Here is a 15687-nt window from a genome sequence, read left to right on the forward strand (position 1 = left end):
TTTCGCCGGACGCGCAATCGCGTGTCATCGCGCTCTTTCCATTGACTTTACATGTAAACCTGACGCTCTGGCCGCCTCTATCGCGTTCGGTGTGAACACACGAGTTGATAACCAGCTTCATATTACTGCTGATGCTGATCAACAATGTTAGGGCAAGTGAATCCAGATAACAGAAAGATGTCCCAAATAGATTGAACTGGCTTTGTAGTAAAAATGGACTGGTTCTTATAGAGCATTACCTGACATGTTTTTGTTTTTTTTTTTAAATTAAACGTATTTAAAATAAGGTAATTTCAAAAGGAAGGGTTAGCTTTGACTTCTGCTAGTTTGAGCCATGAAGACAACTTCTTACACTCTGACAACACTGAAAAGGAATCACTGCACATATCCTGGATCCACCTACACATTCACTGGTGTCACTCTGAATGCCGACTCGGGAGATGAAATACTGCAAATTCCCAAAGAAAGTCCTTTCTTTTAGTGATTGTTTTGTGTTTAGGGACCTAATTATTATCAGTATTACACTTGCAGTGTTAATGCTGGTTTGTGACTCAAGGTAACAGAATACCAAAATAGCAGTAGAGCATTTTCACTGAAATATTTATTGAGCAGCTATGACAGATCATCCCTTTAGACTGCAGTGCTGCATCATCCAGAGACATTACATAACAGCAGAGTTCAAAGAAGCTGCTTCCCACGCTTTGGTCCGCTCTTTCCCCGCCGACATTTAACCCATTAAATTGTTTTTAATCACCATTTTAGTGTAAGAAAATACCAACCAATGCTTATAGGTGCCACTTCTATTTTCTTTGAGTATTTAAAATAAAAATATGAAATTAAACTTGACCTTTTGTTTAAAAAACAAAACAAATTTGAATACAGCTGCTATACATCCTTTATAAATATACTACTAATAAGTATATCAATACATGTATTTATGCAGATAATAGTTTCACATGTTAATCGATTTTTAGAAACACAATAACCCTAGAATTATTATGTGTTACAAAAGGTTGACAAGGTGAGACTTGGTTAACCAACTTTGTATTGGTCGGGTTGATTGCAAGAAAATCTCACAATCTAGCCGACTGCGTTTGTGACAGCGCGTGATAGACATTATGGCTGGAGCCTGAGTCCTGAGAAGCTGGCATCATCTGAGAGGAAAAAGGAAAACCAGCTGCCAGGCAAACTTTCATTTCTTTCATTTATTGAGATCAAACATTAAGTAGCCACTAAGCATGGCTGCTCATTCTAACATTACTCCATTTGTACACATGCTTATTTTATTAGCATTTAACAATTGCATACTAAGCCTGATATTCTGTCTTTGTAACACATAAAGCATGTTTTTCAGCATGCAAACACAAACCAGTGGCAGTGCTAGTGCCAGCAGCCGTTCTTCCTCCAGGGATGGTCTGCATGCCCATATTGAATAAAGTCATGCATTTTTCTGCTAGAATGTTCTAGTTTGTTGCAACTGTATTTTCATTTTTTAGGGAAAAAAAAAAGATGAAACTGCTGGTTTTCCCACATGTCATCTGTCCCGCGACAAATAGCACATCATACTAGCAGTTCCTGGATGTGTTGCATCTTAGAACAGCTTAAACAGCCAATATTTCTGGTGCTGACTAGCAAAAGTAGCTACATTTATTCATCTAGTTAACTAATACATACACACACACACACATATACACATATGTTAACACATATACACTGTTCAGTAAGAAGGGTTCATTAGGAGTCAAAACAGCCCAATTTATAGAGTATCATCATTTACAATTTTTTTTTTTTTTTACAACCAAGGGAGACCTGGCCAATATGGGGAAAAAAGAATCTCACAATATATTATTTTTTTTTAAATCTGTAAATAAAATAAATCAAATTAATATTTCTTTCAAGGTCCTCTTTAATTAGTAAGTGACGATATAGATTAATTTTTAATTTTATGGCAGAAGTTAAACACAATGAATGGACTTTAGAACATGACACAACTTTAAGTTGGGAAATAACTCCATACATAAAAAGACAGAAAAAAAACATTGTGAGTGGATTCTCTATAAATCCTTTCAAACAAGTGAGAAATGAAACAACACTGATATATTCACTCAGCTGTTTTCTGCTTCTTCTCCAAGACAAAAAAAATTAGTACGTGCCTTTTCAAGAAAGACACAAGAAGTGAGGTGCTGTTTTAGTGATGTGGGCAGTGAGGCTCATACATGGATCGGACGTGTGACTTGATCATTAGTGAAATATGACAGCTGTTCATCTGTCTCTGTATAGCTGGGAAAGGCCTGTCTGAGATGTTTACGGCAGAGAGCTGGTAATGAGAGTCACTTACTTCAGTCAGACACTTAAACTTTCAATTGTGCTCACTAACATCATGTCTTTTACAGTAAAGTAGGCTGTCGTGATATCATTGTCTCTCCATGTTTTTTGTTGTAAGGCATGGTACGTGAGAAAGTCTCTAAGAGTATGTGCAATGCACATTTTGTGTGTGCATTGCCCTGTGCTGGTAAACGGTCAGCTCTGCCCTGTGGAGGGATGGCACTGCTTTAGATGTAAAAACAGTTCATGGTGTCACCTGCTTTCAATACAGTTTGCAGTTAATGCTACTCTGCTTCGTTGTTTGACTTAAAATCTCTCGACAGTACCGAATTCCTCTGACTCTTCTCATTCTTTTCAAGAACGTTCTCCTATTTTGTCTGCTCGGGCAATAGTGTTACTGTTTGGTAACACTATTGCTTGAGTTTACTTTAACACTTTCTGTCGTCATTTTGTCTTTTATCTCGCTCACTCTCCTAACACTGGAGTGTGTGGCTGCAGTAGCCCAAACATTCGCACATGTGCTTCTCATAATCTACCTAAACTGGCATGGCTCTGACTCTGTTCCAACCCCACAATTTGTTCAGCGTGGTACTCTTCTTGTCTGTCCATGAAAAGGTTATTTCACAATAATTCTTTTAATCGTTTTATCACCCAACCCTACCTGAACGCACGCCCTTCACGGTGCAAAGGTCTCACCTTTGAATTCAGGTAATTGTGGCTGTCTCACACCAAACACAGAAAAACAATCTGGATACTGATCTGAACCGAGTGTTTGTTTTATCTCCCTATACAGAGGTCAGCGCACAGCGGTGTGGAGAGTGTGTTCAGTCTGTTCTCGTAGTAAGGTAGCTATCAAAACAATTAGAGCACACACTCCGCTGTGCTGTGCTCAAACGGATTATTAAAATCCATGTCCATACTTTTATTGTTGTAGGGTCTTTACATTGCAAAGTAAAGCGCCTTGAGGTGACTGTGGTTGTGATTTGGCGCTGTCCAAATAAAACTGAATTTAACATCTGGTCCACATAACTTAGCCAATGGAACAACCCCTCTTTTTTTGTGGATGGAGGGAAAAAGGATTATAAAATGATAATAAAAACGATGCAGACTCAACACAGCCCTGTATGCTAACCAGCACCATTACTGTCCATGATTGTTAATCAGTTATTAATCTCTTTGCTCATGTCTTTCAAACTCACCAGTTTTCATACACAAAGACGTGGCACACTAGTCAAACAAAGAAATAGCCTCAGACTATTTTTTATGTGGTCATTGATGTTGGTGCATGACTTGCACCTGTTTAAATCCTCTGCAAACATCAATAAAACCTTGAGGAAGCCATTTATTAGGTAATGTTTAAAAATGTTTCAGAGAACAACAAATGCCGCTGACTAAGCTTATCTCTCATGTCATAGGACCAGAGGATAAAACTGACAGTGAGGATTGGTTTATAAATCAACATCAAATCACACGTGTTTGCCACAAACTCTTTACTTTTTAAGCTGCTCACTGATATTAAAATGTGTTACAACTATTTTGTCAGATTTTTATTTTCATTTCATCATTTCTAGAAGACTTGAGAATTTTATGTTCATCAATGTAACATCACCACATAATACTGGAGGCCCACATCATACCTGACATCATCAAGGCATAAAGCTGTGTTCCTTCAGCCGCAAAACACTGCACGACCAAAACCGGGCTTGCCAGCTGGTGCAGTGTTTTTAAGTGTGAAAGCCTCACCTTTGACCCTCTTGTCATTGTGGCCAAACAGCCCAGTCTTTGTCCTGTTTATTTAAACTTCTGATCATGACTTTAAGTTAACACTAGCCATGGTTGCCATGACCATGGCCAAATGGTTGGTAACATCCATATTAAAAATATCAAGAAGCCATTATATTTTGTACTTGTGTTGTACGCCATGTTGAAGACTTTTGTTTCTATAGCTGACGTCCTGTACATTTGCTTGGCTAAGCAAATTTGCTACATCATTTTTTGATGCTGAACCCCAGGAGAAATGAGCGAACACGATTCACATGGTGACTCAGCCAGAGCTGCAAGTGTGGCAGATGACGAGCATGGAAAGGAAATGGAACAAACAAAATAAAAGTGCAGAATGTATGTGCATGTGTTTGGCTCCTTTGTTCCCACAAGATCAAAATGAAATGTAAAGGTCTTGCTACAAAACATCTGGGATCCTAGGCGGAAAATTGTAATAAAAGCCGTGGAGACCCCACAAGTGTCCTCGGCCATTCCCGGTGAACAGAAACTGTTAAGCAGATATGGTGGAGGACTATTTACAGCAGAACATAGCAGAAGATGTGACACACAATAACATCAGCGCAGATACTGTAAGATACTATATGCTAGGGTTGGGCGATTGGACGAATATATCGACTATCGACGATAGGCTGAGCCCATCGGCGATCGTTTTTACAGGGGCGATTTGTTTATCTATTTGCCCATGAGTAAGTTTGCTAATAATGACATGTGCATGCTCATGCAAGTTAGCCGTGTTTGAGTACTATACGTCTGCACAAGCGGCACACCGCTTTGGTTACATCCTTAGGTTTACCTCTTTCATCTGGTTTAAAGTCAAAGTAATCCCAAACTGGCGATGTTATGTTTTTTTAGTGCTGTCAGCATTAATGCTCTGTCAACATGACAAACGCGATTAACAATTAACCCATCTGGAGCGTAGACTGAGTCAAAATCCCTGAAATGTCTCTGTCAACGCATTTTGGGCAGTTTGTCCAAAGTTTGTTCATTCTGCACTCCAGATGGTTTGAGCACGTTAAAAATTTTAATTGCGTTAATCGTGATGACCGCGTTAACACCGCATTAACGCTAACAGCCCTAATTTGGGGGGGAAAATTAGTTCGTCAATGTTTGGACTTCTGTGTTGTATACAGTCAAATCACTCCGTGCATGATTACATTGCTCCGCCCATCAAAAAGTCTGCACATGCGAGAATATAACGCCCATCGTCGATTATTGGACTGACGATTGTCGGCTGGAAATTTTGTCTTCTCTGAGCTACTAGCTCCAATTTAAGAGTGGTCCTCGATGTGTCGTCTCATGAAGACAGCCGTCCATTGCTGAATGGTTGCTTACTTACAGAGCCAAACGTGAATCCAGATCTGCTTGTTGTTCTAATTAGATTTAGAAACATAAAGTCACCTTTCTAGCGGGTTCTTGTGGTTCTTAGGTACATCGACTGGAAAAGGAATAAACACCTGCGCATTCTGAGGATGACGAGCCTGGTGTTTGGGGTTACACCAAGCTCATTTCTGCTTATGGCTACGATTCAAAGACACCTAAAACAATATGAAACAAACCAACCACAAGTTGTGAATACAATAAGGGAGTCACTCTGTGTGGATGAATTCATTTCAAGTAAATGCTCAGTTGAAGAGGCTCATCATATAACAACAACTGCCAAACAAAACTGGCTGCTGCAGGTATGGAGCTCTGCAAATGGATGAGGAGAGCTCTGCAAACTATATGTTGGCACCTGAGACAAATGGAAAACCATTTAAAGTACTTGGATCAGTGTGGAGGCCAGAGACTGATGATTTTACCTTTAACGACATTATAGACTAATAGAGCAGGACTCTATTAGTCTCATAAGAAACAATTTGGGCCCATTATCAGCTAATGTACATCCCCATGTAAAAAATCTTGGTTTCATTTTTGATTCCTCTCTCAAGCTGGAAAAGCAAATAAATTCAGTTGTTCGTGGCAGTTTTTTCCAACTCAGGAGCATTTCTAAACTCAAAAATATCCTGTCATTTAAAGACCTGGAAACTGTTATCCATGCTTTCATATCGTCACGTATTGACTATTGTAACTCTCTCTACTTAGGTATTTGTCACTCAAGCCTGACCGCCTGCAACTTGTCCAAAATGCAGCCACAAGGCTCTTGACGGGTACTAGAAAGAGAGAGAATATTACCCCGGTACTCGCATCTCTACATTGGCTACCAGTTAAACATAGTAAAACCTTAAAATCGAATCTATTTGTTTTTTAAAGCTCTCCATGGTTTGGCTCCAGGTTACATTTCAGATCTTCTTAGCCTGCACCTACCCATTCGATCTCTGCGCTCCTCCAGTCAGATGGTTCTATCAGTTCCAAGCTCCCAGCTCAAATCTAGAGGTGACAGGGCTTTCTCCATTGCTGCCCCGAGACTCTGGAATAGTCTTCCCCCCTTCATAAAATCCTCTTCATCCTTGGAAGTTTTTAAATCGAATCTCAAGACCTACCTATTTTCCAAGGCTTTCGGATCTCCTTGATATCCTTTTTATTCTGTCTATTTGGTCTCTTATCTTATTGAATGTTGTGTGTTTGTGCGTGAATATGCACAATTTTGTATATGTATGTGCATATTTGCATGTACATTATATGTTATATACTCTTACTTGTCTTACAATTCTTTTTTAAATGTTTTCTTTCTACTTTAATTCTTTCATTATATTATCCCTCTGTTCAGCACTTTGGCCGACACTTGATGTCTTTTAAATGTGCTATATAAATAAAGATGACTTGACTTGACTTAACCTTTAGGTACTAGTCAGGTTTCTAACAGAGAGGACAGAAACTAAAGGAAGTGTTCTGCATTCCTCAGCACGCATTTATGATCCCTTTACCATTAGCATCATGTGCATGTTTCAAGAAATGGGAGTGGGAGAGGGGGCTCTCCTGGGATGAAGAATTGCCACCAGATCTGGCCCGAGAATGGAAACAGTGGTTTTCAGAACTCACTCAGTTACATCGGCTCACCAACCCAAGGTGGTACCAAACCAGTATGCAGCAAAATAACAATTGTGAATTAGAACTACATGTGTTCACAAAGGTGGAAATTTGTCACAAACAGAGTGACCGAGATGCAGACGCTTACCAATTATCTTTATGGTCACAGATCCTGGGGAAGGTTAATCCAGCTGACCTTCCCACAAAAGGGCAAACAGCAAAGGCCCTGATACACAACCAGCTATGGTGAAATGGTCCCAGTGTCTTTGCATCAGAAGATCAGATACAGGAGCCTGAATGAACATTTCAGATGAAGTGAAAGTAGAACACCATACAGTTTGCTGCCAATGATATCGACGTCAGTGAACTAGTACTGAAAATTATAGCAAACTGAAAAGAGTCCTCAGAGTGACAGCATGGATAAGAAGAAATCAGACAGAAACTCTGGGTAAGACCCAGGTGGATGTTAGATTACAAATAAAACTGTTTTTTAAATTTTCCAACTAGGGTGGACGAGGCTGAGCATCAGGCTTTCAAATTAATTTAAACTCTGTCTGGATCTTTGATTGATTAATAAGCTGATGTGGAAATGGGCTGGCCTATGCTTCAAGGATTCTGATAGTTAGTATGACTTGGGGGGTTTGATTTGTTTAAGCTACCATAATCATCCTGCTGTAACCCAGTTTCTCTAAGGCAGGGTTAATCGATTTGTTGATCAGTTATTGATTTGTGTACTAGCAGGGACTTAATGTTTAATAATCCACATTTCAATGTTTTAATCTTTTGTGCAGATATGGATACTATATTGTTCTTTCTTTGTGATTTCATGTTCAAGTGATTTTTTGACAACTTTTAGTTTGGGTTTTTTTGGGAGCTGACACAGTCTCTATGGGGATGGGGTTTGGGGGCAATAACAGGAGGAGAGAAGTTGCAGAGAAGTGTGCAACTCTGCTTCAACACAACAGCTTGTGATTCAACAACCACTGGGCCATCATATAAAATCAGAGGGTGATTCTGAACTGATATAAGAGCTGGACACAGTATAAACTGGCTCATCTACATTCCAGCAAATGATACAAACCAGCCACTACTTCAACAAAGTTCAAACACTAGTTTTGATCAAAAACTAAGGCAATGGCTTCAAAATGAAGGATGCTTAAATGAGTGAAGCATCAAGAGAAAGGACCTCAGGTTGAATATGGGAGAACTGAAAAGCAATCCCTGTTTAGTGGTTGGGTGGATGTTTTTCTGTTGCACCTACACCTCTTCGGTGAACACCCCCAGGGGCGGCAGGTCAACCTGAGAGCATCATCTCTTAGTAACAATGAGGCACATGGTTCATCACCATTTCTTTGGAGGCAGCTCTACGTCAGTGCATGTGTCCGTGCCAGGCCATTTGTCAGGCTCCAGGGAATCATGTGCATGTCATAAAACCAGCTTTTAGAGGCCAATCACAGACTGCAGACAAAAACTGAGCAAAACCAGGCTTACATTACCCAGCACTTTATCTCACAATATAAACTTTTACATTTATTTTTAGACAAGGAAGTGGGAATAAATGTTGAAAAGGAGCTTCTACTAGACTTTCAGTGGTCATTCATTGTGTAATTACTATGTTAAATACAGCCATTAACAGGAGTAAGTTAAAGTAACACTGAGCAGGATGAATTTTTGTTATAATTCACAGCTGGACAAAAGGAGATTCCACTGAAAAAGTTTGTCTGTTTGGACAAATTAATCCTGATGCTTTGCAGTCTACAGTAAATGTAAAGGGATGTCACAATTTGCTCTCTTTTAGAGTGAAGAATAATTTTGTTTAGGGTTAAAGTCTGCTACAGTTACAGTTCAAAACTGTTCACTAGTATTTACTAGGGATGCAACAGATTTGGTTTGATCATTTTAAGCTGGGCATACACTGTGCGATTTTTCCAGTCGCGTTATTCAGCTTCAGCTCAAACTGCACGATTGACTCGCAGGGGTTAGAAGTTCGTCGGTCACGATGCAGGGTCTCACACTATACGGCCCGATGCTCTGATGCGACCTGAGTGCTCACACTGTGCGTCCATAAAAATGAAGGTTATAACAGAAAATCTGTCGCTCGCTCTCCCTCTCTGTCTTTCACTCACACAGACTCACGCCACCACCATCAACTTTGCTAAATTGCTAATGAAAAACATTGATCAGGCAGCTGTGATTGAGCAGCAGTGTAGATCCAACTATTTTCACGGTTGCGGTCGTGATAATTTTGTGATGCCACATCGAAAAGACTCAGATGAGCTTTCCAAAGTTCTACAAGTGCCTCCATCGCTTGTGTCCAGATCACACGCTGCACTGCTGTGCTACTCCGTCTTTTTCACCGGAATTTATGTGTTTGCGCGTGCGCAGTGTGAGCGGCTGCGGTGACACCCTCAAGCGATTGATGATCGGGAGCTGGTCGTGAGGTGTTAAACGCTTCTCGTTAACCCACGTATACTACACGATGAACGACGCACGATGAAGGCCAAACTCGGGCCGATCAACAAAACGGTCGCACGACTGAAAAATCGGCTCAAAATGGGCCAAAAATCGCACAGTGTAAGCCCAGCATTACTTTGAGTAGTCCAACTCTTCTTCTGAAAGTTCCTAAAATTGTTATGGAAAAGTTCATCATTGTAAAAATGGTCAAAAAAAAAAAAAAGTTATCGCATTCACAAGATTTTGAGAACACTTGACCTCTGACTTTGATCTTAAAGTCGAGGTCACTGAGACTTGAGCTCATCTGAGATTTTTAGTAGATACACCTTTGGTACCAATTTGAATTAATATCTCAAGGAGGAGAGAAATTGCTTCAGTCTGCCCAACCGTCATGACAATACAATTAGGAGGATCATAGGAAGATTGAAATGATGATCATCCTGGCCTCATCCAGTCAGGATGCAAAATGAAACAGCCATCAATCTGTTGCAGTATATGTTGGTTTATTTCATTATTATCAGTGACATCTTAACTTAAGGGGACACTCACATGGACTTCTAACTCTCAGCTCCTGCCCCATGTGGGAGTGAAAAGAGTGAGCTGGAAGTGAGTGCAGTCCTTATATAATGTGTGCCAGGTGAGTTCCACTAAGGAACAAACTCCAGAGCCAATCAGTGGTGAGAAGAGTAAAAGAGGAAACAAGGTAAGTGTGGTGAGGCGAGGGAGCGTGAGGAAAAGGGCAAATGAAACAACAATCTTTACAACAAACACCCAATCAGCACTACAGTGCAGTAGCTCTGAGAAATCTGATAAAAGTCCCAATCTGATCTGTCTGTTCTTATTGCAGCCACTGTCAAGCCACGCACAGCTCTTGGTAATGTGTAAAGATATCATACAGTGATATTTTCCTATCCTCTGATTTGAAGAAGCCTTCTTAACATGAATGAGATACAACCACTGTGGAGTTCTCATGAAAGCAGGAAAGATTTTTTCTTCAGAGTTATGCAACCTCACAGATTTGCATCCTGTTTTGCCTTTTAGAGCTGCGTACCTGTAATGAAAAGATCCCTGCATCTTTTCACTTTTGCTTTACCAAGCCAGTGCTCCTTAGTAATCATTAAAAGGTTCTGTTCATGAATCTGTCAGAGTGTGCATTAAAATCAATCTAGACAAAAAAATAAAAGCCTGTGTATCTTTGATGGGATGAAAGATTTTAATGAAAAAGATTCCAGCACCATTCTACTAAAGTCTCCCTCTGATGTCCTTTTACTTCATTAATCAGATGACGCCACAGAGTTTTCATTCCCGCCTCCAAAAAAACATGTTAATTATACAGTATGTCAGCCCACACTTGAGTCCACTATATCCAAGTGTCGCTCTCACTCTTCTGTTTTAGTTTGTCAGACTACAACAGTCTGAAGAAGGGTTCCCATCTCTGTTAAAACACAACAAAGAGGATTATTCTAACTTACTCTATAAGCTTCAGGCTGAGTGTTTGTGCAGTGAAAGCTTTTTTACTAAATCAAGTTGAAATCTAAAGTCTATAAATGCCTTGTCCCCAGGAAATGCAAAAAAGAATAAACTCAAAAGATGGGACCTTTGTTCACCTCCAGAATCCTCATAGCAGTGAGTGTATGGAGACTCGAGCTGGTCTTATGGTCGAGCAGGGAGAGCATGTTCCCTGTCCGTCTGCCTGCAGTGAGCTCTGTTCTCAGCTAGAGGCAGTGCACAAAGTATGTGCTACAACCGGTGTGTGGGCCGCTCTGCTTGTGTTGTTGTTGGTCCATGAGCTGGCCGGAAGAGAGCCAGGTTCTAACATACAAAGAGCTGAAGTGTTAAAAACAATAAAAAGCCAGTGAAGCGGCTGTCTGTGCTTTTTTTGCTCTATTATTTTTTCTGAAGTTTTAGAATAAACTTCAGAAAAACTGTAAATAGTAATGCACAGATCACAGGCCTGTACTATGAATCAACATTGGTGGTTATCATGGTAACTTCATGTTTAACTCTGTAATCTCAGTGTTATGAACAGGGGCACTTTCTGACTGTGGTACATTATAATATATTTTATTGCACATTTAATCTGTTTATGCTTGTTTATAATGATCGACATGTATACAAAAAAAAAAAAAAAAATCACATCCTACTGAACAGTCTGGAAAACAATGAGGATCCCATGGACCTCAGTACACAGACAGAATGAGGGTCTATAACAGGGGTGGAGGGACTCAGGCATCGAGGGCCGGTGTCCTGCAGGTTTTAAATGTGTTCTTAATCCAACACAGCTGATTTAAATGGCTAAATGACCTCCTCAACATGTCTTGAAGTTCTCCAGAGGCCTGGTAATGAACTAGTCATTTGATTCAGGTGTGTTGACTCAGGGTGAGAACTAAAACCTGCAGGACACTGGCACTCGAGGCCTGGAGTCCCCCACCTATATAAAGTCTATAATGTCTTGGGACACATTAAAATGGTAAGCATCAATAAGAAATATAATGATGCATTTAAAAAACTAAATATTGTTCAATACTCATTTTTTCCCCATTATTTAATTTAAAAAATGAATTCCCATACGTTTTATATTCGTTACACATAAATAGAAAGTCCTGTACATTTAATAGAAATCACACTCATAGCAAATGAATTTTTCACAAGGATTCTGCACATCATAATCAAGTTTAGAATCATCTCACGTTTATGGTATAAAGTAGCAGAATGTAATTCTTTAGTAGTCTGTTACTTGAATGGAAACCAACAATGTTAACTGTACTCAGAAAGAAACCTACATCCCAGTGAGGTAGGACAGAAAGCTGTGTGGGATGTGTGGTGTGGGAACGCTCAATATTGTTATGCACAGAGAGCTACTCTCTCTCGTTCTCCCTCTCATTTTGTGTTATGTAACAGCCTCCAGGCCATTGTTTTAAAGTGATAGCTGCTCCTCGAGCTTTCGTGCAGAGAAAAGGGACAAAAACAAGAAACTGGTTCATTTAAGAAGGTGGAATTGACATGTCCATGTTCACGGGGAAAGCTTTGTTTAAAACCACAAAGGAATGAATGGCTGAGAATGTGCAGGCTTCTCATTAGAGCACGCGCTCCCGTAGAGACAGCAGAGCTTGGGTTTATGAGGGTCCGCAGGGTTTATGAGCCGGACACATAACCACACTCCCTCTGTTGCTTTGAGTCCAGATTGTACCAAACTGTGATGCACATGATTAAATCATTTTGAATCCTCCCACAACGTTCCAGGGAGATTCATACCTGTGCCTTCATTTTCTTTTTCTTTCATGATTTCTTTGTGGATTTGCTAGTATGCTGTGCAATAATATCCTGTGTCTGTCGTCTTTCCTTACAAAAACCTGAGTATACCTGAGTAAATACCTCAGGCAGCAGAAACCAGAGAAAGAAGAGGAGAAAGAGGAGGAACAGGACCTTGAACGGTATGTACTACTGGCAGATAGAGGAAGTGGCTGACATGCAGAAATCCTACCAGTGGCTGAACAAACCTGAACTGAAAGACAGAGGCACTGATCATGGCAGCACAGGAACCAGCTCCAAGTACAAGATCCATAGAGGCTGGGGTCTACACCAGGTAAGACCCCAGGTGCAGGCTGTGTAAAGATGCTCCTGAGACAATCCAGCACATAACAGCAGGGTGCAAGATGCTAGCAGGCAGGGCATACATGGAACGCCATAACCAAGTGGCCGGCATAGTGTACAGGAACATCCATAACGATTATGGCCAGGAAGCCTTGAGGTCAAAATGGGAGACGCCGCCGGTGGTCGAGAATGACCGAGCATAGATGTGTGTGTCGAAATAACAAAACACGCCTTTCTGATCATGTGGCATGACCTGGATTCATTTAACCCTTGTATGGTGTTCGTATTTTTGTTACTCAGCCAGTGTTCATGGGTCTGGTGGACCCGCTAGAGTTTTGGCTTTCCAATTAACACTATCAAACAATTTTATGTTAAATTACTCAACAGATGTTTACTTTATCCCAATTGCGAGCCATGTGAACAGCAAACATGGTTAATTTTTTCCTTTTACCTTTGTTCAATCACATTTATGAATTAATGTGCTTCTCGTTTTTTGTCAATAAAATGTTATAAGAAAAATAAAATCAGTTCTAATCAAGTGTACATATCTTTATACCATATTTTGCAGGTTTTGATGGTATATACTGCCTAAAGGGGCAACGGCCTCTAAATGGCATGGATCTCACAGACCCGAACACCATACAAGGGTTAACATGTTTGGCTCTTATTACGAGATTTTCAGTGACTGCAGTGGAATTAAACATCTAAAGATATTTTCACTGTTCAACAGTGGTGTTAAATTACTTAAAATTCACAGCAGGTTTTGCTTTTTCAAATGTGCTCTGCTTCTGTGCTTACACCCACGGGAGTGAAAAATAGAATGTAATGCACCTACACGGGAAGAAGAGCTGTCTGTAAGAATCAATCCACAACATGTTAACTCACACATTCATGCCTCCCTGCTTATAATAAAAACCACAAGATCGCTTTCTTTGAGGACTATTTAGGGAAATTCTGAAAGCTGTTATGTTACTTTTTTGCTTTATGTATGACAAGAAAAACAATCTTAAGACAACTCACATTTTAACACTGGCTTTTAAGCTCACTCCAATTAAAGAAGTGTTATAAGTTATTAGACAAGAACACATAAATGTTTGCTTGAAAAGCTGGCTCTAATACATACTGAGGAAGTCAGGACACCTCAACCTGAGCTGCAGGTTCATATCTGACTGCCTCCCCACATTTCTGCAGGAGCATTATAGGCCAATACAAAACTCATTTGGATAGCAACAGCAGTATTTCACCCAGTGATGACATACAGGTGTCCACACTAGTGCACTCTGATTTAGTGGAAGTCATTTTTCTCTGGAAGTGAACCTGGTCTAATCAACAACTGGGATTAGTTGGTTTTAGAAAATGAACACACACAAAGAGGGAGAGAGAGAGAGAGAGAGAGCGGTTACTGTGTGACCACTTCAATGATTCTATGTTGGATCCAAATAACATACAAATAATTCAAATAAGTAAGCCAACAATAAAATAACTAATTACTGCAGCTCGGTGATCATTCCCTTTTACACACGACTCTAAGCTCATATTAGAGCCTCCAAATAAACTTTAGTGTACTAGTCTTGAAAAGAGTCTACCTATCAGGGACCTCATACGTCGAGTACACTGAAAGTGCACTTCAGTAAATAAAAGCCTCCACACAGCAGATCACCGGGTCACCGAGTCTGTGAGGCTCCTGGGCGCACAGTGTGGAACAAAGCAATTGTGAGTTCCGTCTGGAAAGTTTGGAACCTACGTGCTGCAAGTGAAAGCAGCCAAATAGAATAAAAGAAAAGTTCCCCACATCAGAATAAAGTGATCTTCCACGCAAGTGAGTTGCTGGGCTCTCAGTGTGCTAGTGTATGCGTGGCCAGGCCGTCCGCACTGTTCTGTGGACTCAAACTACAGTAACATGTCTACAGACAGCTGAGATGTTCCTACCTTGCAGGTTCTGCACTCGGATGTCGCTGATCTGTCCGATAAATTCTTCCCTCTCGAACCAGTCTTCCCAGCCGTGTCCGGCCATCTGGGATCGCGGTGAGTTCAGAATTCCCAGACAGGAATGCTGGGAAAGCTCCCCGGCTAAGAACGAGAAGCTGCTGCTGCACCGGGCTGCCTATTGTCCGGCCGTCCGAGCGGGATCCACCACGACGATGTGTCAATCAGTGGAGGCACATAGCGGCTGCTCACTGCCGCAGGCTTCCGTCAGAGCAGCGGTGCAGCGACTCACGTCCACAAGCATGTGGGAGGCGAGCGGGCAGCAGAGGAGGAAGAAGCTGCAGCACCTGGTTGGTATTTTCGAGGTGGGATGGAGCTGCGCCAGAGCCCGCCCACCCGCTCTCGTTTGCTCTCCCTCTCTCTCGCTCTCGCTTTGCACAAATACACAGGTTCCTCCAAGTGGTGGAAAATAACTGATGGCAGTAACTGATTTCCTTTTCCCCCTTCTTTTCCCTTTTTGTTGGGGCGGGGGGTACAAATATACAAACACTGGTCATGACTTTTACAGCTCACAGGAGTTCATTTTTGCATAATTTTGTTTTAAATTGGGAAAAACATCAAAATTAAGTATTTTACTCA

General features: G+C 40.8%; 1 protein-coding gene across 1 annotated transcript in view; it reads right to left on the bottom strand.

Annotated features, from left to right (window-relative positions):
- LOC100693489 (calmin) overlaps nt 1-15463 on the bottom strand; it is a 51724-nt gene extending 36261 nt beyond the window's left edge. The window contains exon 1 of the mRNA XM_019348601.2: nt 15052-15463. Coding sequence (XP_019204146.1) covers nt 15052-15136 — 85 coding nt within the window. The 5' untranslated portion in view covers nt 15137-15463. The remainder of the gene's footprint in view (nt 1-15051) is intronic.
- Nucleotides 15464-15687: the final 224 nt, after the last annotated feature.

Source organism: Oreochromis niloticus, linkage group LG19, assembly GCF_001858045.2.
Source record: "Oreochromis niloticus isolate F11D_XX linkage group LG19, O_niloticus_UMD_NMBU, whole genome shotgun sequence".
Classification (NCBI taxonomy): Eukaryota; Metazoa; Chordata; class Actinopteri; order Cichliformes; family Cichlidae; genus Oreochromis; species Oreochromis niloticus.